This window comes from Cuculus canorus, chromosome 6, assembly GCF_017976375.1.
Source record: "Cuculus canorus isolate bCucCan1 chromosome 6, bCucCan1.pri, whole genome shotgun sequence".
NCBI classification, from domain to species: domain Eukaryota; kingdom Metazoa; phylum Chordata; class Aves; order Cuculiformes; family Cuculidae; genus Cuculus; species Cuculus canorus.
Genome location: NC_071406.1, coordinates 26,848,670 through 26,875,958, shown reverse-complemented (window position 1 = coordinate 26,875,958; position 27,289 = coordinate 26,848,670). Strand labels below are relative to the sequence as shown.

At 37.4% G+C, this 27,289-nt stretch overlaps 1 protein-coding gene across 5 annotated transcripts in view; it reads left to right on the top strand.

Annotated features, from left to right (window-relative positions):
• The first annotated feature begins 340 nt into the window (after window positions 1-340).
• The window catches only part of PDE1A (phosphodiesterase 1A), a 151,925-nt gene continuing 124,976 nt past the window's right edge, over window positions 341-27,289 (top strand). The window contains exons 1-2 of one of the 5 annotated variants that reach the window (XM_054070309.1): window positions 341-475; window positions 1,191-1,304. In XM_054070309.1, coding sequence (XP_053926284.1) covers window positions 1,201-1,304 — 104 coding nt within the window. In that variant the 5' untranslated portion in view covers window positions 341-475; window positions 1,191-1,200. Of the gene's footprint in view, window positions 476-722; window positions 958-1,069; window positions 1,088-1,190; window positions 1,305-27,289 lie in introns of those variants that run through there. The other 4 variants (XM_054070310.1, XM_054070308.1, XM_054070311.1 and 1 more) reach the window with 4 other exon arrangements.

Sequence of the window (27,289 nt, the reverse complement as noted above, 5' to 3'; positions counted from 1 at the left end):
CTCTGATTGAAACAAACGTGATCACTGAGATAAGTCTGTGGTATATTTGATTATTTGGCTGCTACTTAAGAAATGAAGATTGTTACTGACTCACCGAACAAGACAGGTGCTGTTTACAGAGTACAGGAGCCGCTCTGCAAACTGAAGTCTGTGGCTGAGCAAGCAGCAAGGAAATCCTCTCCTTTGTCCTTTCCAAAACCCAGCTGTGGCTGTACAAGTATGTGCTTAGGTTTGCACTTGAAAGGCAAAGCTGGCGATCTGCTGCACGGCAGGCGTACCATTTAGTCCTCAACCCTTTTACACTTTGCGTGCAATTAATTGTTCTTTTGCTGGCAGACACACAGAATTCAACAACAGATTTTGACACACGCGTGCTGCTGTCCTGAAGGATTCTTTGAGTGGACTGTCTTGCAGCTGCTGCGTTTTCCACCAGCTAAACTGACAGTTACCTACTGTGTGGAGTTGCTAGGAGAAGGTGAATAGTCATCATTACAGCATATTCCTTGAATAACAACCTGTAGAGCTCTCTGATTTCTCTTCTGCAGGGATTTATACATGTCTTCACTACAGACTTAGCATTTGTACAGTCACGTTTTTATTGAGAGGCTGGTAGATATTTATTCATTAAGAATCAATTCAGGATCAACTGAAGAGAGGAAAGCTCTGGCATTTGAATGTGCACTCTTTTTGTAGGGTGATGTGGCTGATACTGGCTTCTACCATCTGCTTTCCTATTGCAGCTTGTTTCTCCAACCTGCAGAGCAGAAACCAGCTTTTCTTTCCTTCTGGATTTTTAAAAGCATTCACATTTATCCTGCATGGCAATGAGTTATAGTCAATTTTAAGGAACCTTTTGTGCTTCTGTGCATATTCTTACAACAGAAAAAGTGCATGAGAAAGGAGCTTGAGCAGCAGTAGTATAGTAGCTGGCTCACCCGTATGGATTAGACTGGTGAGGTCAGAGGAGCTGTGTGTACTTGCTCTGTGCTTGTAGAAGGGGTGGAGGGGGAGAGTAGATTTGTCTATCAAAATGAATAGCGATTCAGGCAGGAACGTCCTTCAGCTGCTGTAATTCTGATGTGTTTTGGTATGAGAGCAGCTATTAACATGCGTGGATCTTCTGACAGTAGTAGTGGACTAAAGAATGCTTTTACCTGCTGCTGATCCTGACTGTAACTTTATTGCTGTAGGACAACAACGATGGGGGCTCGAGCAACAGAAACAACTCGGGAACTGGAAAGCATCTCTGTAAAGTATCAAATAGGAGGACATGCAGAGAAAATGTGGCAACGGCTCAAAGGAATGTGAGTAGCTTCTCTCCTTGGCTTTTGTTCTGTTCCCTGGGAAAGATCGTTTTCATCTGTTTGTTAAAATGACTAATTAGCAAGTGGGAGAGTTATCTCTAAGCTGTGAATAGTATTTGCTCTCATAATACAGTACTTTACTTTCATATACAATGGTACTTAGATTAATGTTGGATGCTATATAAGGTTCAGTCACCTCATTTAAAAGACATATGACTAGTGAGAATTTTAATCCAAATTAAAATGCAGGTAAGTCCTTTCAGGTTAAACACTCCTTTAGCTCTGATATGGTTTTGTGAATGTTATCTTCAGAATCAGTATTGCTGGACTTGTTTCATCATTGCTGGCTGTATATATAGATGAATATGTTATTGCAGTCCCATAGAAGGTATCAATACTTTGCCTTTTGAGTGCATAGGTGAAGAAGTCTGTGTTAAAAGGTGCTTAGTTATTTACAGGGTGCTACATCTCTGTATTTTGTCAAATATATTGGAGGTCAATAATTTTAAAAACTGATTGAAGGACTATTTGAAGGGGCCACTATGCACCTGCTGTGTCTAATTCACTCCTCTCAAACGCAATTTTCATTGTAGACTTTTGGTGCAACTGATCAGTAAATAAACATCTGCAACCTGTCAGAGAGAAACTCCATCAAGCTAGTGTGTTCTAAAATCCTTAAACTTCAATGCCTTCCTTTGAATATTTGCCTGTTTTTCTCTCTGAAAGCTGATGTCAGGATGTTACAAATAAACACATTACATTTGTTGCTTTGGAAGCCAGGAAATGACACTATTCTTTTTGCTGGAAAGGTTTGAAAAGGTTACTGGGTTTGTAAAGGTATTCCACAGATGCTAAATAGTGCCTCAGCTGTTTCAGGAAACAGTTTGATTGAAACCTATGGGACACTTAAGAGTGCTAAGAAGATTAGATGCATTGGCTATGGCACTGCCTGTTTCCCCTGTGCTTTTAGTAGACACTGAAGCTGGATGTGGGAAAGTCTTTCCCATCTGCTTTCTTTCAAGAGAAAGTTGGTTGGATTCACTGGAAACTCACTTTTCAGTTGTGGCCAGGGATTTATCAGGACTTCTCTGTGATATGCTTTTGAATATTTGCTCCAAATCCTATCATCACTCTGCTTAAGCTTAAGCAGTTTGGGAACAATTTTACCCCTAGAAGCCTCAAAATATGCATAGCAGAGCAAATATTTTGATAATTTCCTGATCTTGCCTCTCAGTTTCTGCTACTGGAGACCTCCATCAATTTCTGCAGACTTCCAGTCATGTAGGTTCTAAGCTGCTGCTTTTCATTCTACAAGTTCTCTGTTACCTCTAGGCTCTTAGGTTGAAACATTTCCTTTCAGCTGCCCCTAGTATGGTTCCTTTAAATAAGTTAATGTAAATAACTAAACATGAGCGATATTCAGTACAACAGCTCCAGGAAATAAGTTTCATGCTTCTTTAGGAGTAGTGAAAATGATAGTTGGAGTTCGTAGTGTATCAAAATCAACTGGAACTTAAGTGTTTGGAAACCATGCATCGTTTGCAGATTGGTGCCAACCCCTTGAATGTAACTGTGTGACAGGTAGTGCTTAAATACTTCTATTTAAAAGAAGCAGGTTATATTATTAGATAAGTTTTCAGCTGACTGTTTCTCAGACTTCTTGATGATTTTATTTTAAACATTCACTAGTTGATAGGAAGTCACTGACTAGTCAGTATTCTGAATATTGTATGGGAAAAGTTCAAAGTGTTGAGTTTTTCTGAGCAGTAGTATAAGCACCGGCCATTAAGAAAAAGGGTTCATTTTGCCCATGCACAGATGTCAAGGCAGAAATATGTTTGTATGTGGTAGTAGAGAGGAACAGGTAAATGGGGCTGCCATGGATATTCTGGTTTTGGAAGAATTCTTTTACAAATTGTCAGTGAGAAGAGTTATTTCATCTTAAGAAGGGGAACTTTTAATGAAACTGAGTATGTATGAAAGCAATTTACTGATTTTTTTTAAGTAGTATACAGTAGTATATCTATGCTGAAGTCAAGATGAGATGTGAATGATGTCGCTGAATCTGTTCTTGCTGATGGTGTCCGCAGCCTACAGACTTTTCACCAAAGTATGCATGTGATTTCAAGACAGTTTTAATCTATTTTGCCACTTGAGAGTGCTGATTATCTTTTTTTCAAGCAGGTTGTTATTTATGAGATAAGATTGGGTTTCATTTAGATAACTATCTGGATAGTGTTTAAAAGCTGCAAAGTAGGTCCTTACTTAAAATGAACTTTTATTTTCTGTTAGCATTTCAGCTTTTTGCAATAGACTTTTAATTAAGAATTTGGCTGCAGAATTCCCTATACATTTAACCTCATATGTTTTGAGGTGTTTTTGTTATGGGTTTATTGGTTTTTTATTTTTGTAAATGCAAACTGTTCTGTAAGATAGTTGAGTTGAATACGCTTAAGAATAAATGAAAATCCTTATTTGAATGCCCAATAAGAAAATCTGGGTATTGCGGAAACCTGAATGAAAGGGCCTTTCTATGGATTTTCTACACTATAGGCTTGCATAGACCTTGCTCACCTAATCGGCTCCCTAAATGCTGTGATAAAGGCTTGGCTGTTTCGAATAAAGCGAAAGCCATACCTCACTTTCATTGGGTCTGTGTAGCCAAGCTACAGCCAAGCTGTGTCTTCTGTATGGCAAGCAAAAATCCAACTCTATTTTCTCAACATTGCAATTGTGGCAATGCTGCAAACAAGGAGATTACCTGGTAGAAAAGAGATTAATTTGAAATTGATAACTTGATCCTTAGCATTGATGCTGAGTTTATTGTGGCCTGAGTGTATAAAACACAAGCTCACTGAAACCAGGCTTGTGAAAATGTGTTGTGTACATTCTTGTCTTGACTGGAGCTTTTGGTCTTTGAATTAAGACATTTTCAGTATGCAGACTGTGAGCTTCTATTGTTTTGTACTTCAGGGAGAGAGCAAAACCAAATAAGAAGTGACAGCTAAATAACTCATATAATAGTCTGAGTTTTATAATTCATTGTTATGCAGAAGAGTAAAAGCAAAAGCCACTCAAGCCACTGCTGGAGTTCTTGCTGCCTGACTGAAAAGAAGGGTTGTACACCTTCTCCTTCAGAAGACGTCTTGTCACAGCCTGGCCAGGGCGCTCCTTCTCAGATGGTTTAATGCCACTGATTGAATTTTTTTCTCCTCTTTTTTTTTTTTCTCGCCTCTCATTATCTCGTGGAATCTTACTTTAGACAGTAACCAAGTCCTTGGCTTAAATGTAAATTAAAGGTAATAATAGATATAAATAAATAAATAAATATAAAATAGATAATTTTATTTAATTAAATGTAGTTATAATAAAGAAATAGATATAAATAGATATAGGTAATAAAAAAAGGTAATAAAACCTCACTCGATATCACCCTCAGAACAGTCACTGCTCCCCACACCTTATATTATTTTGCAAGTTGGCAACTTCTTTGGAAGTAACTTCTTGTATTGCCACCAGTGTTGAACCTGGGTGAGTTCCACTTCTGAACGTTGAAATAATTAGTTAGAAAATAACTTGCTTTTCATAGATACACACATTTGCTAAAATTATTTCTGTGAGGCCAGAAAAAAGTATGAATGGAAAATGTTAAAATCTGAGGTCCCAAGAGTTTGGGGAATTGGAGTTCACATATAGTTGGAATAGGCTAATTTCTGTAATTGTTACTGATTCAAAAAGGGAATATGTGTTATTGCTGTTCTAAAATTAATTTATGCTAACTTGAATGGCAAAAGGGATTTGAGAAAAAGTATAAGCTTCTTTCCATACCTTCTTCCCTTCCTTTTTTTCCACAGCCAAAATAAGAGATCCAAATTTCTGCAGCATTTCTGCTGAGAGTCTAAACTGCTTTAGACACCGAAAGGGGCTGAGTCATAGACCCAGTTTGTTGATCCTGCAATGCTGCAGTAACAAATGCCTGTCATTGCATGCATACACATTGTGTAGAAGCAAAAAGGGGCCCCAGTCACTGATTTGAGGGAACTTGGCTTGATGTCAAGGAAAGTAGAGAAACAGCTTCCTCCACACCTGCTTAATTATCAGAAGAGTGAATACTTTTAAAGGCATCAGACGGAATCCAGATTAGCAGCCAGTTAAATCTAAAAGGAACTAGAACGGGTAACACTAGTCGCAGAACCTCACCCCATCATTCCTTCACCAGATCCGCACATACTGGTGGAAGAGCTATAGAACCGTTTCCAGAACCGTATATGACAAAGAGGCCATTTCTTGATTTTTCAAAGTAAATTGTTCACATTTTATTTTATACTGTTTGGTGTTTGTGTTTTCTTATCATCCTGTTTTGCATGCTTAATTTGCATAAACTATGAAAGTTCAGTCACGGTTAACTGAAGAGATTATAATTATCAAAACAACATTTTGTGATAGAAAGGTTTATAAATTTGTGAGTACTGAACAAAAAGAGGAGAAGAGCTAGAAATACAGGTGGGTAACTATGATAAAAAATGGCAAGACAGGAATTGTCACTGCTGACTACATTAGGAAAAAATGAATATACCATTCAAGCAGTTTTTACTTGTAATATTGCCCATTTTTACTTTTTCCTAAGTTGGAAACTTTTCTTTAAAGGAAAACCTTAAGCTCTTAAAAGTAATTCAAATGACAGCTATTTCTAAAGGAAATGTAAGTAAAATTAAAGCTGTTATTTGTCAAAGATGATTTCAGAAATGCTGTGAACAGAAAACTGAAGAAATTATACAATGATTTACCTGTTGATTGATATGTATCACATTAGTGCTGTAATTACAGTAAGAATTGTTCCATTATAAGTTTTGAACAGCTTTTTTTGATTTCAAAACCAAAGTCTGTTTCAATGTCTGAGTAGAGGTAAACAATTTATATTTATTAATTTGTGACCTAAAAATATGTATCTAATTAAACTTAAATAAAATAAATGTTAGAATTTTCAGTAGCTATAGATATTTTAGTCGTATTCAGTAACTTAGCATTAGCAATTTGGAAATCCTGTCATATTAGAATAGTGATATTATTTTGCTGTTAGGTATTTCCATTATTATCATGTACAGAAGACACAGAATTAATTTTCTGATTCACACTAATGTTTTGCTGCAATTTCTGGCACATATCAATGTTTTTGATGGATTAGAGTAAATGCTAATCCTCCGTTTACTGTGGGTAGGTGAATTGTTGTGCTTTTGTAGAAAGCTTTACTATAAACATTTACAAATTGAGGAGTGGTGGTCAAGCCATAATTTGCCCATGACATCACTAAGATCAGTAGCAGTGTGTCTTTATAGGTCACACAGTCCCTAAATAATACAGTCTAATATCGAAATTCCCCATTTGTGGAACTTTAAATGTAAATGTTCGTATACCCTTCACATATGCTTCCAATTAAAAATAAGTATTTGATCTAAGAACACTGCAAAGGATATTAAAGAGAAAATTTTATGAAGCTGACTGCTAAACTGCGATTAAATGAAGTCTGAAATTTCTGTCTTCTGTGTTTGTGTTTCGCTTAATCTTCTGACTCTACTTATGCTACGTCAAACACTTTTAAGATTTCCTGAAAAATGCTTTCTGTGACTATTTAACTTATAAATGTTCAATTCAGATTTCTGCTTAGAAAGAGATTGCATGTGATCCACTACACAAATAATTACTTCCCTCCTATTTTGAACTCCTGCCAACTACTTGTACAGGGACCCTTGTTTGCTTTGCAGACTGAGTAGTTATTATAAACATTTCTTTCAAAAACTTCGTTCTCCAATTTAGCTGGTATACATTGAAGCCTACCACAAAACAGTTAGCAGTTATCAGAGCTATTGGTCAAATGCTCGGAGTTCATACTGCCCTCCCACATATAAATCCACCTGCTCCACCTCCACAACAGATGAAGTCAAAATAACTGGATAGACAAAAAAAAAAAAAAGCCTTTTGTCTTGCTGATTATATAGAGTTGGGAAAATGCAAATGCCTAAATACTGAAATTACATAGTTACCAGTGGAAGTTATAATAAAAATAGGCATTGACTTCATACATCTGAATGAGAAACATAACCTCAGGTTTATTAAAATTGTGTCTGACAGTTGTTTTCCTGTAAGATGTCAAAATAATTGTTTAGGAGTGAGCTAAGCATTTAGTACTGTTTCATTTTGTTTGCATTTGCTATCTGATTGGGTTTAGTCCTGATATAATCTATGGAGGAGGGCTAGAACAAAACAGTCACAATTATTTCTGCTGCCATTTACTCGAGACTATTAGAAAACTAAGACTGCTTAAGGTCTAAGGTCTGGTAGCAAGTCCTCCTGTGCTACTGTATCGTCATATGTAGCCTGCAGGTTTTCGTTTCGTAAAAAAACCAAACAAGGCATCCAAAACCCCTTCAAAAGGAAGCAAAATCAACAAGCCAACCAACCAAGGGCCAAATGGGCGACGCTTGACCCACAAACTGCAGAGTGGTGGGGTGCTTTACTCATTCTCTGGTGGCAGCAGGTGTTTGAGAGTGTTTTGGTTTTGCCTTTACTGCCTTCACATACAATTTCACAAAGTACTTGAGGTCACCAATGCCAATTTGTGGAACTTGTAAAACAAGGCCTTGTAGAGAGGAACTATAGAAGCGATCAGAACTTAACGTAAAGTCAATTTTAATTGACTTTAATTTTCCTAGGGAGATGGAGGAAAGCGAGCAGTTGTGACTAAAACAAGAGAGAAAATTGCATTGTACTGTGGTTAAGTGAAGCTGAACACAAATTGAGTACATGGGTTGTAAAGTAACAGCTGACAATCAGGTGACTCGGTTTTCACCCTCCATGGAGCTTTGCAATTAGCCAGGCAGTGTTGCAGACCGAAGCAGCCAGCCTTCTCCCCAGACTCGCTTTTCGTTTAGAAAACTGCTTAGAGTTACTTGTAAAGCACTACTAGAGGCATTCAGTGTTTATTAAAGGCTGCAGCTGGATGCAGAGTAGTCTGTGGTTCAGACAATAGAGACACATTCTCTGAATGCATTTATGCAAGGAAGAGTGGTCTTAAAGGAATGTGATTATTCCTAAAAGGCTGGGTAATTCTGACTGCCAGCATATGCAATTTCATAACTGTGAGTAAAATACTATTAACATGACTTGCTGTGTTTATTCCTATGGATTCTACTACAAAAGTGACTTCCAAACTGGTCTTCTGTGAGCTGAGGGAGTTTGTCAGCTGAATGGTCCTGAAAAGATGACCTTTTTCAGCAGTCATCACAGATTAAGTTATCTGCCACGATTAATTCTTGCCTCCCAACTCTCTCTGCTGCCTCCATGCTATCTTTCTTAGCTGTTCTAGTATGACTGGTTTTGATGCCATGCAGGGTATTCTGTGGTAAAAATAACCTGTAATAACTTTTTTTTTTTTTAGCCTCTACTATAAATTTAAACTTCAGTCAGTTCCTAGGTTGGATTCCTTCTGTGTTTCCACACCTAGTTACATCCTTACAATGGAAGAAGTTGTCTGAGAATGGGAGTATTTGAAGGTAAACTGAAATGAGGCAATCCTGCTTGAGCAGCTTTCCAGAAAAACAATCATAGTGTTAGATAACTCATATATTAAGTCCTTGATTCTGTGATAACTGTAAAGCCTACTCTAGGGCATCTAGTATTAGATGAAAACATAGCAGAAAGTGTTGATCCAATATGAATGTGTCCTGAGGGTTCAATTTTATTCCAGTATTTTTGAAAGGTTAACTTTCAACTAGTGGATTTTATAAAGATCAAGTACTGCCTGCATCACTCCAGCTTTATGATGCATCAGATAAGGTCTGTGCTGCTGTAGCCAACAGAAAGCTGCCCTGAAAGAAGGCCAGTATAAACATCTGTGTTGTGTACTTTGGCTAATCCAAGACAATTGTAATCACGTATTTGCACCTGAACAGAATCAGTTAAGTACTGCAAGGTGGTCTATAAGCAGCAGTTACAGGACTGTAATCTAAACCTCTCTAAGTCTATTGTTTGCCTTCCTGCATAAAGCTCTTTGCCACCAGTGGCAGGTGTCAGCAAATAAAAAAGGTGAAAACTGCTATATTGAAATTTTGATTCTTCTTGACCTGAATGCCCTGAGAATGACTACTCGTTCAATAGCTGCAACTGTAGTGTTTATAATCTCTACAATGAAGGTGGACGGTCATGAGGTTTATATGGGTTCTTTAGAATGAGTAAAAGAAGTAATGCTTATCTGAGTTAGTGGCATAAAATGATGAAAAATAAAGTATCCCTCAGTTGCTTCTCTGTTTGGCAATTTAGGCAAATACACCTGATTTTATACCTTCCAGAGAAGCTGGTGTATCATGAAGAATCATCTGCTGGAGAACAGAAAAATACGTGAGATGTACATTAAAGCTTTACTTTTTTTTGAGAAGGAATAGGTCTGCAAATATCTCTCCAAAGTATATAAAAAAAAAAATAAAAAAAGGAACGTGGTTTTGCTCAAATCTTCCTCACTGACCTCATGGCTGCTGCCTGATGGCATAACTAAATGTTTGTAATCATACTCATTCAGCATTTTTGCCTGGTTTTATTGCAATTTATTTAATGAGTTTTTCAGCTTTAGAAACTGTTGAATTCCAGCAGAGCAACCTTCCAATCATAATGCAGATATTATTTGATGCAGGGTTATTTAACAGGGAGTGATCTAAAGGAAGATGTTTATCTATGCAAGTGCTTACACTCCATTATCTATTGTTTGACGTTGGCTTCAGTTTGTTTGACTCAACCCTTCTCCAGACTTCTGGTGCCCCCAGGAAAACAAGTAGCCTCCATAAATATTATGCAGACACTTAATTGTTGTGAATTTCTCTGATAAATAGTGTCTGGAGGCATTTACGTTTGAATGGTTCACTGTTAGTGTGATTTATGCCAGAAAGACACTAAGGAACAGGCTACTGGGTAGTATTTACTTCTTTCTTTTGTTCATCTACAATGCAGAACTGTTTTCCTGCCTGGGAAAATTGTAATGAAATACTATCTCTGTTTTTTTTTTTCTGCTATGTAGTATGCAGAATTTAATGAAGAGTCAACATCTAACATCATGCTTACCTGCAATTATATGTTTTGTATTTTTATTTACTGTATCTTTTGAATAGTTTCATTCTTTTTTTTTTTCTGACACCACTTAGTCATATTCAGTAGCTTTTTTTTCCCTTTTAATTAAAGTCTTGATAAAGGTTTGCATTTTTTTCCACTATTTTGAAGCTTTTTATTAATATCACAAATACTAACCACAAATACTCTCAGTAAAGGTAACCGAGACACCTGTTTGGCAGAGATGCCAAACATGCCAGGCTCAGCTGGAGCTGCAAATGGTTTTTGCTTTTGACAGTCTCTTTTTATCATCAGTGTGATATTTTCTGAGGCACAGCCAAGCACACTGCAAATAGCATTACATCATTGGCATTGATTTTCATTCGGATGGGCTGCAATGCAGAATTCCTGCTCTGAAGAAAATTAAATACGTAAAAAAACCTTGGAAAAGGCCACCAAAATTAAATCATCAGGTGAATAAGTATTCTGAAATATATTTTAAAAAAATTGAATCAGCATCTCTTTCTGACTTTTTCTGCTTCCAAGACCATAAACTGAAGTGGCAGTAAACTGGTTATTTGAAAACCAGTGGTTCTAGTTCCTATGCTGCCAAAGCACAGGACCTGGGAGTACAACTCTGAGCAACCAAGTAGGATAGTTGCCTGTAGTCAGGAAATCTCCAAGATAAATAATCATATTTTATGATCAAAGTAAAGTCTGCACAAAATCTGAAATTTTTCGTTGGAGAAAAATTTCAATTAGAAAACAACTGACCATATCTGAGTTAATTCTTTTCAACTTAAATAAAAAGACCTTGTATTTTATGGGCAATTGGAAATCGGACGTTTCTCTTCCACAGAAAACTAATGTATCACAGAAGTCTTTTTCTAATCATATATTTATTTGTTGGTAATTTGGAGTATATGTTTCAGTGGCTACTTAAGACACCTTCACCAGCCATAATTTCAGTTAAAGCTTATAAACCAGGTTTACGCGATAATCCTATAACAGTGAAAGGCAGTAAGATGGCGATACAGTAGCCTTCTCACTGCCTTATACTGCTGTAGCAAGAAAACCCTATTTTAGTGTTACAGCTCTCTTGAACAGACATTATTGGTCTTAGTTCTAAATAAGTGGAACAAAAAAATAGACTTCAACTTAATTTATCTGCGATTATTTTGAATATGTATATACTCACAATTCTTTAAGTGTGTTTTACAGACAAATATGCTGGCGTTGGTTTGGGTTCATTTTTTTCTTCTTTTTTTCTGTAAAACTTAGGTTGGTTACAAGCCAAATTTAATGAGAAGAAAACTATGTCTCAGTCTCTCCCTGTAGTGCCTGTATTTGATGCATTTAACAGTGGTGCATTATTATATTGTGCTGGAAATCATTGAGTCCTTCCTTCCTATTCCTACCAAGAAGACATCTCAAAACTGCATAACTGTTATGATTTATTGAGTGAAATAGTACACTTGCCTCTGGAAGGAAAACTGCAAACATTAGATGATAGCAAGTATTACTTAGAGTGGTGAGAGTTTATGTAAAAGGAGTGAAAAAAAATGTACACTTCAAAATAAGTTTATCTCTACTAGGTGCTTTCTGGTTTATGTAAATTTTGTCTGACATATGTTCTTGACTTAAAATACTGTAGATAGAAACTCAACTTGTTTGGGCCTTTTGACACTCAAGTTCTTTTCTAAGCAGATTGAATTAATATTATTTGTTTCTCTAGAATTATTAAGACATTTTTGTCAAAGGTATGCCAAATTGAAGAACGTTAATAAAATACACATGTAAATATTTCAGTTATAACTGTGAGGAAACTTTGCCTCCAAGCGAGAAATATTTAATTCTATTTTGAGTTGTTCTCTTGAGTAGTTTGGTTAGCCATTGTCAGCCTTGTGTGAGCTACTCATCAAAAAGGGATTCCCTCTCCTTTTGATTGCTAGAACATCTCTACTGTTCCAGAAATGTTTATCTATTTAAAGTTTTGAAGTAATGCATGAAATTGTTGAAACATTTTGGTGCAACACACTTCTGAACATACATAATTATGATGCATACTTAGTAGATTTCTTCTGTTAAGTGCGCTATATCAAGCAATATTTTTGATAAGTAAGGAAAGATTGATAATGTATTTCTGTCTCATGAAACAGAAATTGAATTTCCAATAATGCCAAGCAGACAGCTTATTGCTGCCAAACATGAACATTTATTGCCTAGGCCTTATGATTCCTAGTTTTCTGGTTTAATATATGAGAAACTTTTCCCTTGCTTTCACCATTAATGTATTGTTTTATTTTTCAGTATTCCCAGAACATGCACATGTAGCCCTGTTACAAATCAAATGTGGTTCATGTTCTGTGTGAAACTGAACATTACCTAAGAGAAAAATGGTTTGCCTACATAACAGACAGGGACAAAAAGGTTTAAAAGCGAATGTACAACAGCTGCAAGTCCATTTTAGAGCTGGATATGAGGTAAACACAGGATATGAGCATTGCAGAAGATTATGAGAGTTTATAGCTCTATCCAAACTTTGAGTTGCTCATGTCACTGTTGCAGCCGAAACTAAAGTTTGTGTTTAAACGCTTAGAGCCTTCTAGAAGACTAAATTGTGATAGATTTAATACAACTATAACAATGCATGTCCTGGTGTTTAAAATTTAGAATTATAGAAAATCATAGCTTTGATTCGGTCCTCTAATTGTGCTTCTGCTTTTACATTAGAATCTTGTGTACCTATTAACATCACATGCCAGCTCTGCTACAGTCTAATTAAAATCAACATTAACAAACATGCCATAATATGTTAATATTATCACTTTCTGGAAAAAATAGGTGGATCAGGTGTGCATAAGCCATATGGAGCCATCTCTGTGAGCTATTTCTCCTTTGACTGACTTACACTCAGCTTTGACAAGATTCATTCTGGATACATGAAAGAGTCAACCTTGCCTTAGCAAGGGGTCATACTGTATTGGGTCTGGCTGAGATGGAGTTAATTTTCCTCACAGCAGCCCTTATAGTGTGTTGTGCTTTGTATTGGTGGCTAGAAAGATGTTGATTGTGTGCCGGTGTTTTGGCTACTGCTGCGCAGTGCTTATGCAGCATGAAGGCTGTCTCTCCAACATACCCACTCTCACCAGGAGGCTGGAGGTGGGCAAGATCTTGGGATGGGGCATAGCTAAGACAGCTGACCCAAACTGGCTGAAGGGATATCCCAAACCATATAAAAACTAAGAGAATGGAAGAGAAAGGAGGCATTCATTATTATGATGTTTATCTTCCAGAGCAACCGATGTGCCTACTGAAGCCTCCTTTGCTGGGATATAGCTGGGGGCATTACCTGCTGATGGGAAGTAGAGGATAAATCTTTCGTTTTCCTTTGCTTCCTCATGTGATCTTTGCTTTTTTGCTTTATTAAACTGCCTTTATCTTGACCCACAAGTTTAGGGTTTGGGTTTTTTTTCATGTTATTCACCCCCCACCCCCATCCTGTTGAGGAGGGAGTGATGGAACGACTTTGGTTGACACCTGGCATTCAGCCAGGGTCACCCTAGTGCACATATTTAGCCTTCTGGCACTGCACTGATCTTTTTTTTTAACAAAGAGCTGTATCCGGAATGCTGTTCTGTGTAGTTTAAAAATATCCTTGTTTTCACATACAAGATGAAATAAAAGTGTAAAGAATGGATAATGAGTTAATGAAAGTATATAATTTCCTACAAGTTTTACTTAAGACCTTTTAGTTTGAAAGTTCAGAACATTTTTATCATCAGGTCAATGCTAAAATCATCTCATTGTTTTGGGAGAGGAGGACTCAGAGGTTGCAGAGTCCTTGAATAATGTTACTATTTAGGGAAACGTAGTTATTAATAGAACTTGATTTTTTAATACTTCCAACCTTTATCTTTATATGTTAAATGTAGTCTCAAATTCATGCTTAGTTTGAATGAGGAAGAGAATAGGATGAAACTTTAACACATCAGCTGATGAGATTCATCCACAGGTCCTGAGGGAACTGGTGGATGAAGTTACTACGTCACTATCCATCATATGTGACAGGTTGTGGCAGTCTGGTGAAATTCCTACTGACTGGAAAAGGGGAAACATAACCCCCATTTTTAAAAAGGGAAAAAAAGAAGACCTGGGGAACTTCAGGCCAGTCTCACCTCTGTGCTCAGCAAGATCATGGAGCAGATCCTCCTGGAAACTATACTAAGGGGCATAGAAAATAAGGAGGTGATTGGTGACGAACAACATGGCTTCACTAAGGGCAAATCATGCCTGAAAAATGGTGGCCTTCTAAGACAGGGTTACAGATTTGGTAGATAAGGGAAAAGTAACTGACGTCATCTACTTGGACTTGTGCAAAACATTTGACACTGTACTGCATGACATTCTTGTCTCTAAATTGGAGAGACATGGATTTGATGGATGGACCACTCGGTGGATAAAGAATTGGCTGGGTGGTGGCACTCAAAGAGTTGCAGCCAAAGGCTCGATGTCCAAGTGGAGACCTGTGATGAGTGGTGTTCCTTGGGGGTTGATACTGAGACCTGTGTTGTTTAACATCATTATTGGCAACATGAACAATATAATTGTGTGCGCTCTCAGCAAGTTTGCCAATAACGCCAGCCTGTGTGTTGACATCCAGAGGGATCCTTGACAGGCTTGAGATGTTTGCATTGAGGTGGGCCTGTGCAAACCTCATGAAGTTCAGCAAGGCCAAATGAAAGGTCCTACGCCTGGGTCAGGGTGATCTCAAGCACAAATACGGGCTAGGCGTAGAACGGATTGAAAGCAGCCCTGGGGAGAAGGACATGGAGGTGTTGGTTGATGAGAAGCTCAACATGAGCTGGCAGTGAGTGCTTGCAGCCCAGAAAGCCAACTGCATCAACAGAAATGTGACCAGGAGGCTGAAGGAGGTGATTCTGCCTTTTTACTCCGGTCTTCTGAGGCCCCGCCTGGAGTACAGTGTTCAGCTCTGGGGCTCCCAGCATAAGAAAGACATGAACCTGTTGGACTGGGTTCATAGGAGGTCCACGAAGATGATCAGAGGATTGGAACACTTCCCATATAAGGAGAGAAGGCTTAGGGGAGACCTTATAGCAGCTCTCCAATACCTAAAAGGGGCCTATAAGGAAGCTGGAAAGGGACTTTTTACCAGGCATATAGTGTTCAGACAAGGGGTAAAGGCTTTAAACTGAAAGAGGGCAGATTTAGATTAGGTATAGGAAGAAATTCTGCACTATGAGGGTGGTGAGGCACTGGCACAGGCTGTGCAGAGAAGTTGTGGCTGCCCCATCCCTGGAGGTGTTCAAGGCCAAGTTGGCTGGGGCTTTGAGCAACCTGGTCTAGTGGAAGGTGTCCCTGCCCATGACAGGGGGGTCAGAACTGGATGATTTTTAAGGTCCCTTCCAACCCAATTCATTCTAGGATTCTATTTCTGTGATTTTAAAGTGAAGGATAGCAAGGAAAAAATAGAATTCATACAAGTTGTAGAGATTAACTGTATTCATTTCATTCCTGGTAGTGAAAAACAGTATTGCAGCTTTACATACGGTGACTCTGCATTGAAATAGACTCGGAAAGATACTGTGTAAAGCTCTATAATGACAATGTAAAGTGACAACAGATGTGATTTCTCACACTAAAATGCATTCTTATCATTTGACAATGATTAACATTATGATGATCCTCCTGGCATGGAACTGAAATTTTTCTACATTGTACAAATTATATTAAATCCGTCTTTAGCTGGCACTCATGCCTTACTGAAGTTGGCAGACTCCCACATGCATGGGACCATTTCCAGCTTTATACATGGGCAGAAGTGCAAAAGCCTCCATATGACGCTTCACTTCTGAAAATCAGTTGATGATTTTCACAAAAGGTCTGCTGCATAATGCAATTCTGTATCTCAGCAAAAAGTGCTTCATGGCCTAGCTATAGATTCTTCTTGCTCAGTTATCTACTTTTACCCAATCCATTAGGATATAATAATATTTAAAGGCACACCAGTTCCTGGCTGTACTGGGACTTTGTGATTCCATTTGAAAGATCTGAAAATCTTGTAATTTTGTGAGACTGCATTTGAGAGATGTAAGAAAATGTCAGGATCCAACATTCAGTTCACTCCTTCGGGTAAAACCTGTTGTTGGGTTATATATGGACAATGGACAATGTAAAAGAGGTTTGGGGTTTTTTTTTGAATGAGGAAAAAAAGGTCTGTAATATTTTTTGTGATATAGTTGATGTCAAGCCCAGAGAGTGTAAACCATAGGACTTCAGCCTGTGATTTCCCTGTCAAGTCCATAATTTAATAAAATTAGCCTGGTTCTGGTCTCTCTTACCCCAGTATAATTGGAGGCTATTGAATTACAACACATTAAATGAGACCTCAAAACAGATTTGCTTCATTGTGACTAAAAGAGTGCAATATTTCATGGATGCAGTGGAATATGTCTAAGGTTTATTGGTCACACCTTTTTATGAACACTGGGCTATGTCAAGTATATTACAGTTTTTCAGAGTTAGTTGTTACTGGTTAGGACAAGAATGATTCCCTGAAGCTTCTCTTTTTATTTGCATTCATTTTTTTTTTCCCATCTCCCAAAGGAAGAAACATGTTTACCTCCCTTTGTCTATCACTTGGCTGCAGCTACAGTAGTAACACAGAAACAGATTGCAACAAATTTGCTATTTATTGCTGTGATTTTGGATTTTTGCCATTCTTGCTAATGAGCTATGTTTTTGCAGATAGACTAAGGATGGGCTTAGCTCACATGCAGGCAATTGTATACTGGTTTGTCCTTAAATTTATTTTTAACAATACAATCAGCAGATTGCAATCTGTATTATGATCATTGCAAATAGATCTCACCATGTTTAATGCAACTGTGAAGCTTTGACCATGCAGATGAGGGGAGTTTGACATTGAAAGAAAAAACAGTTGCTCTACATCACCTAAAATTTTATTTTAGCAGTTTTTCTATAGTAGTTTGGGGAATGGCAACAGGGAGGAAGGGAAAGTTAGATGGAAGGGATGGTTTTACCACCACTTAACCCAAATAATTACACTGCATTCCTTTCTAGTGCAGCATGCAGCTAGAACAATACGCATGATATTATACAGTATTTGGTTTAATAGTGGAAGTATATACCACATTAAGTGATGAAGTCTTAAATGCTGTACTCTTGTTTTTATAGGTAGCTGAAGGCTTCTTCTCACCATACACTCAGCCCTGCTAGAAGTGTATGACAAAGAAAAGTTGGAAGTTTTGTTTTTTCCCTGCTGAGTTGCCTCAGAGGAAAGTGTCAGAAGCACAAAAGCCTTTGTTGCTTCACTTCATGATTAAATCCAGCCTTCTCTATTGAAAGAACTCTTCTTTTGCTTTATTACCCCGTTACAAAATGTCTTTTCCCATCACAAATATTTCCGTTTCCCTATGCTTCTCCTCCTAATTAACACTGAAAGCCATTCCTAATATTGAGTCTAGAAGCTGCCATTCCTTCATGTGTAAAGAATTAAGCTCAGCAGTTGCACACGTAAAGAGATGTTTTATTCAGTAAACTACCTCTGTACCAAAATTAGGCTGCTAATGAGCTAATGTAGGTTACCATTTTTAATTTTTAATTTTATTATCCACAAAGCAATAATGCCTACACATGTGGTTGCAGCTACCCAGATTGCCTTATCTGTGTAAATGAATTATGAAAGTGAAAATGAACAAAGGCATTATCTGAACAGCAATATATTACCAATTATAGTGACGTGATTATACAATTATAGTACTTCTATTCAGGCACTTGTACTTCAATGGAAGGTTGCTTTTCTCTGTTCACATTAAAACTTTCCTAACAAATTTAATAAGTATAAAAAGGTCACATTTATATTGTGGGAAAAAATACTAACACCAGAATTCCACTTATCTGTGTCAGCTTCAGTTCACAGCTTTGGATATAATTATATGTTCTTGCATCAGTAGACAAGCCAGTTTCTTCTCACTTACTTAGCCACCATTTTTTTAGAAAGGAGAGTTACCTTTAATCCAGATTGTTTGTAGGAATCCAGATAATTTCAAGGATCTGGTTTATTGGCACACTTGAAGGGATAATGGATGTGGTATGGATTGGGAATGAACTGTCAGAGCTGGGGTTCATGTGTTAATTCACTACTGAATCTGGTGTATTGAGAAAAGAAATCCCTAAATTGTGTCAAAAAGATTTCCTTCATGAAGCTTTCAAACACAGGGAAATGTTAGCCCAGCGGTGTTCACAGCAATGCTAGTGCTGAAGCACTGTTAACAAAACCATGAGATTGCTTCTCTCCCTCCCCCAGTGCAATCAGAACAATAGAAAACACTGAAGATTCAGTGTTTTGCATTTGCTTGGCACCGTGCTAGCCTAATCAGGAATGAACTTGCTCAAGGATTTTTTCCATAGAAATAGGACAACAAGACTGTTCTGGTACCACTCCCAGAGTATGACTCACAAAGAGAAAGCAGCAGAGAAAAAGAGTTTTGGTTTTTTTTTCCCTTTCACAAAACTGTTCACTTCCTTTCAAGGTTATGCACTTGTTTTTATTTCTAAATATGTTATTTGATTCTCTTCCTATTAAGGCTAATTTTTTCAAACACTAAAGGTAGATGATAACAATATTTACGGAGCAGGTTGTCACCCCCCTTTATTTTTGGTGAAAGATGCATGCTACATTCCTTCTGTGTTGTCACTTCAATATAACATGAAATCCTGACATGACTGCAGTTTCTTTTACTCAATGGGTTTGTTCTAGCAAGACTGACCAAATGATACCAATAAATTCTTTCTCAGCATTTGTTCTTAAGCATTAGGAAATATTGTGACAGGCAAGACTTGTTTTGTTGGTTAAGGTACATCTCGCTCAAGCTAAACGTAAAGGCTAACTTTCCACTAAATCCCTCCCACCTGTGATAGTCAGGTTTTATTAGTCAGCCTCTAAACGGTGTACTCAGATAATGTGCTCAGATTGCCCCCCCCAACCCCCCCCCCCCCCCCCCCCGCTTGAAAAAGCTGGTCAAGGTTTTTGTCCTGTTTGTTACAGAATGATTAGGTTGCAAAGTGCTAAACTCACATTTAGTTGTAGTTACTTGGGATAAATTAGGTTATTGTCCCACTTGCTTGTTAATGTTGTGTTTCTCATCTGCTGTAGTTCAGTGTGACTGTACTGCTTGCACTGTCTTTATACATGGCTATCAAACAACTCCAACATTTCAAATAGTTCTTCGAGCTCTGTTAGCACAAAAACTTTAGTCTCTGGGACTATTACGTAAATACCTGTTGTTCTGAGAGCAAGAGAGAGAGAACTAGTATCTGACCTACCATAAAGGCTTATTTTTTAGTTTCAATTGGTCATGTCACTGTTTTGCTAGCAAGACTTTATTTTAACACTTCACCTCTCAGAGGAAGAGACTGGTGGTGCTGAGGGTCTTCAACAGTTAAATCTGGTAAGTAAACCTAATTACATTTCAGATAAACAGAAGTTAGTGGGGCTTTGGGAAATGTGCTCTTTTTGGGTGGGTGGCTCATTGCTACTTCTTTGCAAAATCAGAAATATTAAAAAAGTATTTAAAAGGAATAGTTGAGACAAAAAAAATGAAGAAATGAAAATGTATTTTAAAAGCATGAAATATAGATTTTAACACAAATTATCAGGATTTATTAATATGATTAGTGTTTTGCTTTAGATAAGAAAGAAAGAAAAACTAGAAGGTGTTATTTGCATTCATGATACCACCAGAAGGTATTTATCTGTGACTACTGTTGATCCTGGGATGTACTGAATGATGAGTTGGAGCTGATGTGTAGTGATGGCTATAGCTGAGGGCTATATGCTCTAGGTGATTCCAGTATCTGCAATGTTAGGGTTGATTTCTGCATTGGGTTTTCATTTCAAGAGGCCTTTTTTTTCTTTTTGGCTACAAAGTTATGTTGAATGATCCTGCTTGTCTCTGTGGGTTTTGATTTTTCAGTGTTTCCCCTGATATATGCCTGCATGAGGCTTCATTACTCTGAAATCCAGAGTCACTGGTAAAATCGATTAAAAGCTAGAATTCCCATCCCATAAGAAGTGTTAAATTCTGTAGGCTTCTTACCAGTTTGTAAACTGTTTCAAGGCTGTGAAATTCATGCATCTTTTACTTTTCTAATATTTAATGCAATCAGCTGATCTGGGAACTCAGTAAGAACCCCTGACAAATGATCATTGTTTTATTCAGGTGATTTATTGTGATGGGACTTGCCTAAGTGCACCTTGCAAAGATGTGGGAGAAGTAGTTAAAGACTAGTTAAAGATGATGATAGATAAGGAGAACAAGTTTTGAAACCTTTCCTCACCCTCTTCTGCCCAGCCTACAAGTGGAAGTTTCTGGACTGTGGCCAGACTTGGAAATTAGCTCTACAGAGGGTTCACAAAAATGATATTTTAGTTTGATTTATCCTGGTTTGCTAATAAAGACATTATTTGCAATACGGATTTGTTATAGTGGATATATGTGGGTGCACCACAACCTTCCACCCTCTGCATACGCACATAGACTTGCATCTCGTTACTGTCTCGCTATTAATTGTATGTGTCTGTGAGCAATGATGGCTTCAAGTACTAAGCTGTCAATATGACTTTTTCAGATGAACATCTGAGTAGGCGTAAATGTCATGATAAGCATGCTGCCTTCATGTATCACAGAAAGTTATTATCTTCTTTTCGCCGATTCTTATATAACTATACTTTTGGCTGATAAAATAGAATAAATACATTTTTTCATGGTCAGCTGTGTGAAACATAACTGTATATATATAAGTGAAAATTTCTGCTACTAATAGTGATATTTTTCCTTCAAAATATCTCTTAAACCTGACTAATGCTTTTTCATGTTGTTACTTAGGTGAAATTGAATGCTTTAGAGCACTTAGGTACGTGAGGGTAAATAGACCAGTATCAGTTCAAGTCACCAAAACCGTTTGGCTCTCTGGAACTGTGGAAAAAGATGAATTAGATACTCTCCTTTACTTTATCAAAACATTAAGAGTAATCTTTAGAGGCAGCAGCACTGCATGCCTTTGTCAAAAATGTATCTGAGGCGATGGAGACAGGCAGACTTATCCATAGTTTTTAAAAGTTATTATAAATTTTAAAAGTACTATTTATATTAATTTTGCATTTTTTTCTATTAGTTTTCCAAATTGAAATAGTATTATACACATAATAAATAGCAGGAAAATACGTGGGAATGATAAAAAACATGGCATGAAACTGATACTTTAGAGAAAAATTGGAAAGCAAAGAGGCGTCAAAAGTAGGGCAACGCAGTCTCTAAATTTAAGATAGGTATTGTTAATGGAGAATCTCACAAAAAACGTTTTGTTGCAGAAGAGCAAGATCATTAACCTCCTGTACAAGTTTTATCCTTGTAAGCACTTATTATTTACAGTAAAACTTTTTAGAGGTTTCTGGGCATTATTCTCTGGGCTCTTCAGGTTACAGGCTGCTGGCATAGCTGCCTGCATTGTTAGTAGTGCTTCTTCCAGGGAGTCAAAGTCTGACAAATGTATTGAACTGCAGGATACTGATAATCAGAAAAAAAAATCCAGAATTTAAATGCAACAAAGCTTTGAGGCAATTCCTATGTGAACTTACAGGCTGCCAGTACTCATTTTATTTAACATTTACTGTTACTTGAAACAGACTTTTTTTTTTTAAAAAAAGATCTTTATTGTTATTTTGTGTTATTTTGTGTCAGAGTCAGGAGCAGATGCTTGAGCTTTCTATTCTCTTGTCAGATCAATGCATGCAAAAATCAAACAATGCTGCCTGCAAGTTTTAAGCCTTTCAGAGACCTTCTTTTCAGTAGCTTGTGGAGAACATGAGTGTGAAAATGTTCAAACCAAATGTTTGCCAGACATCTCTCAGCATTCACATAATCCTCAGTGCTCAAAGGCTTTGAAAAAAAGCATGAAGTATTTCTTTTTTCTTATTCCTCTATAAAAGATATTGCTGATTTTACTTGCCTGTTAATGCCATAATTGAATAAAAGAGAAAATGCTCCTTTGCTTCAATTTAACTATTCTAAATCGGTGTTTCTAAATGTTGTTTTCTTAGTTTACCTTGTAAAGACCATAACTTTACGCAGGACATAACAAACTACCTTCAGGAGTGACTGATTTTTGTCTTAGTGCTTAAGTAAATCTCAGATGAAATTGAGAAATGAAGGCTAGACTTTTAGGAAGTATTTAGAGTGTCTCATTGCCTAGCCTTTATCTTTTGATGCAAACTAGGCAGAGGACTTCAAGGCACTTTTGATAGGCTTCTCCCAGTTTGTGATGTTGATAAATTCCACCATTACAAGATTCTGCTCAGGTAATGGACATAGCACTAAATATTTCACTGATGTATCAATGTATTACAAGAAACAAACTCAGCTCTTTGTCGTCATAGCCATTCTCCTCTGCTTAGATCCATTTACATGTAACTGGATTTCTGCAGCTCTTTCGTTATATCACGTATTTTAAAACTCCTCTTAAATCTTGTTCAGCATTGTTTTCTAGACCTTTACTGCATGTTTCCTACCTATTCCAGCGTGGAAAGCTTAATAATCTGGCAGTGTAAGCAAAGCCTCGGACCACATCTCTAGAAATTCTCGGACTTCTGTTGTCATTGGCTTTTTTTCCTTACTTTTACTCTTCTTTGAGCAGTTGTTTTCTTGTTACGTTTTTCCTGTGTTTATTTTAACCCTTGGTCTGGAAAAATATGCTGCAGCTTTTTGGACATAACCTAAAATGAAAAAAAAGAATAAGCGCCAAGTTCTTACTTTTAAACTAAGACCAGCAAGAGAATATGAAATGATTCATCACTTCCTGGCAAGCGTAATTATCACTGCAACCACCATTCATTATCTATTTGTACCCTTTAAAGATGTACTGAATATTGTTGTAAGTTCAGAAAGTTGTCATTTCAACTGAATCAACTGGAAAAAAATTAGAGCACTAGAGATGTATACTTCAAACAGGACACAATACTGATCTCCAGGACTCTCACAGCTGCTTTCCTTAAAATGACCTGAAAAATGTCATATTTGTAAAAAATGGTATATGCTGAGATTAGGATAGCAGCTATACAAAAAACCCTATTTCACCTGATTCAGTTGTTATTTGTGTCATTGTTGTGTTATTGTTGAAAGCTGGCTTCTGAAATGTGGAACTTGTTCCACCTCTTAGCTGGGCATTTATTCACTGTTTAAACTTGGACATTGGAGATCCAATATTTATGTTTAGTATTCAGTTTGTATATTTATTTATCCTGTTTTAAGCAAATGACTTGTAGCTTCAGTTCTATAGATGCTCCTTGGCAACTGTCTGTAGAAAAATGAGGAATTTTATTTCAACAAGGCATAGTTGTAGATTCTCTGTATTTTGAACCTCATAAAAATGACTCAAAACATAATTGATTCTGCCTATAAGTAAACTACTGTGGGATGCAGATTCATTCTCGCTAGTCATTGCTGGAAGTTAAAAAAAAGTTCAGACTTGGTAACATCAATGTGTTAATTTCTCCGATAACTTATGTTGTGAGATCTTTGGGTAGCAATCAGCTTTCTGTTCTGTTTGTATAGCAACTGGTACAATGATGTCTTTCGGGAATTTTGAGTACTATTACAGCAAACACATGTTTAAAATACATTATTTAAAAATCTTACTGTGCCTGACAATTTTTCCAAGTTGTTATGAGTGACTTCTATGTTAGTGAAAAATCTTTAATTAACAAGTAAATGCTATTATTAGTATTTCAGCATTTATTTTTATATGTCACCTGATCTCTGTTCATGTAACCAGAGAGGTTTCGTGCAAAGAACTGCCTTTATTTCCCTCATGCTTTGGCATGCAACTCTAGATGAAGGTCTCTTAGAATCATAGAATCATAGAATAGTTAGGGTAGGAAGGGACCTTAAAGATCATCTAGTTCCATCCACCTGCCATGGGCAGGGACATCCCACTAAATCAGGCTGCCTAAGGCCCTGTCCAACCTGATCTTGAACACCTCCAGTGATGGAGCATCCAAAACTTCCATGGGCAACCTGTTCCAGTGTCTCATCACTCTTATGGTGAAGAAATTCTTCCTAATGTCAAGTCTAAATCTGCCCCTCTCCAATTTATACCCATTCCCTCTTGTCCTGTCACCACAAGCCTTTATGAATAGCCTCTCTCCAGCTTTCCTGTAGCCTCTTTAGGTACTGGCAGGTCGCTATAATATATCCTCTGAGCCTTCTTTTCTCCAGGCTGAACAGGCCCAACTCTCTCAACCTGTCCTCATAGGGAAAGTGCTCCAGCCTTCCGATCATCTTTGTAGCCCTCCTCTGGACGTGTTCCAACAGCTCCATATCCTTCTCATGTTGAGGATTCCAGAACTGGACACAATACTCCAGGTGGGGTCTCACAAGAGAGGAATAGAGGGGCATAATCACTTTCCCTGACCTGCTGGCCACGTTTCTTTTGATGCAGCCCAGGATGTGGTTGGCCTTCTGGGCTGTGAATGCACATTGCTGGCTCATGTTGAGGTTCTCATCGACCAGCACTCCCAAGTCCTTCTCTGCAGGGCAGCTCTCAATCGTGTCATCCCCCCCTTCCTCTGTGACCTTATATTATTGTATGTTAGAATCAAAGCCTTCCCAAAACACATCTCATGGTGGAAAACTACTAAAAATGGAGGAATCTAGTGGTCTGTAACAAAAGAATTTTAAGAGTGGAAGAAGAGGAGAAGGGAGTGACTTCTAAAACTCCCCAGAAGTGATGTGTGCAGGAATGGCCCTAACTCATATTATCTTCTAAATTCCTTCAGTCACTGTGCGTAGCTGCTGATTAATTATGGTAGGACAAAACAGCATTTCAAGGTAGGTTTCAGATTGAGTGAATATACTGCCTATCTAAGAGAATTCTGCAAAGCGAGAACGTTTTGGAACTTTTATATGAGGAAAAAAAGGGTATTTTTTGCATCGTGATATTCAATTTAGAGTATTACTTGGATTAGCTTTTTAAAATTTCATAGTATGAAAAAGTGCTAGAGATTAAAGTAGGCTTTATTTTATTCTCCATTAGAGTAAATAGGTGGCTGGAAAGGGCACGGAACACCACCTGTCTTTCCACAGGTTTTTTAGAGTCCGGAATAGTTATGTCTTTCACTTCTCCTGGCAACTTGTATGAGGCTGACTTGTGAAATTTCAGTACTATTCCTATTTACTCCTATCCCAAGTCAAAGATGTTAGTAAAGAGTCTTTTAAGAACCTGAAACAGCATAATCTTCTTTGGTTTTGTATCTTCAACTTAAGAGGTGTTATTGACAGACACTTTTTGCCTTCTGATGTTGCTTAAGTTGAAAGATTGCATTGTGCTAATGGGAGAGGGTAGGTAGGATTGTTGAACTCTAGACTTGACTAAAGATTTTTTTTTTTTTTTTTAGTTAAAAGCACTATTATGATTATGCGATGAATTATGGGTAGTGCTGTGATTTAGTGAGTCGGCTTGGTCAAGTGTAGTGGCCGCCTTCTGCAGGGTTCTTCAGTATTTGTCACTGTGATTTGAAGTTTTATTTGCATTACTGACTGAGCAAAAGTCTGATATCATAGATAGGGTTTGTCAGCAAGCTGGCAGAACATAAGTTTTCCTTTCCTGGCACAGATCACATTAAGAAATTTATCAGGGAATATTATGCAGACTCAAAATCTGTCAAAAATATGAATGACTGTGTGACAGAAACCACCTGCATAGCTCATGATGTTCTTGGATCAAAGTACGAGCAGGAAATTGCTGCAGTATTCCAAATAGTAAGTGTGGTTTTGGAACAAAGCAGAAACTGTGAGAACAAGTTGATATTTGGCTTTTGTCAATGTAAAGCAATTCCTTAAAGCTTGTACCAAAGGACATACTGAATTTGTGGCAATTCCTAGTGAAGAATGATGAGTTGCATATCAACAAATTGACAAGATCTGTATGAAACTAGGGCACCTGATCCATAGGAGGGATGAAAGAGATAATTAGATATTCCTGCATAGGAAAGGGGTTTGGAAAAACCCTACTGCTACAAATTCGCTGAAATAAACATTTGCTTGATACAGAAGAAACTAAGGAAGAAAGACTACCTAGTTCATATGAAGAATTTTAGTCTGTAAAAATAAAAACCACCTTTTGAAGGGAAGAAATTTCATAAGCTTTCAGTGTTGAAACTTGGGCAGTCTGAGTCAAAAGTGACCTGTGCAAGATCATTCAATAGCCTAATCAAAAGCTCAGGGCTGTTGGGTCCTAACCTGGAGTCTTATCTATCAGTGTACACCGTTTACTTTTATACAAGAAGGAAAAATAACCGGGTTATTTTGGCCATTAATCTATTCTAAATGCCACTCACTTCACTTAACAAAGAACATTCTGTGAAGCAATCAGCTTCCACCACCCATATGACACAAGCATAAAAGGCTTTGTGCAGTATTAGCAATATTGGGCTGCAGGTTACAATTGAAGTTGTCGCCTATGCATTCAGATGTCACTTCAGCGACATAATCTAAGAAAAATAGTTAGGATAATGTACTCACCACTCATGATGCATGTGGTTTCTAAGGTAGTTCTGTACAGTTGGTGAAATTGGTTTTTATCCAATTTATATTTAACTTGTCAAAATCACTTCAGATGGAGTCCAAGGAAGGGTCATTGTTTACTACAGTTACGAATAGAAGGATAGTTTCCTGCAGATTTGAGGGTATAGTTTTGATACTAGTTGGCTGAAATTAAAGTGTGAATTGATGTGTTTGCTGTATGGTGGCTTTGCCTTTTAGACTTAGTTTTTCCTCTGATGTTGTCACTGT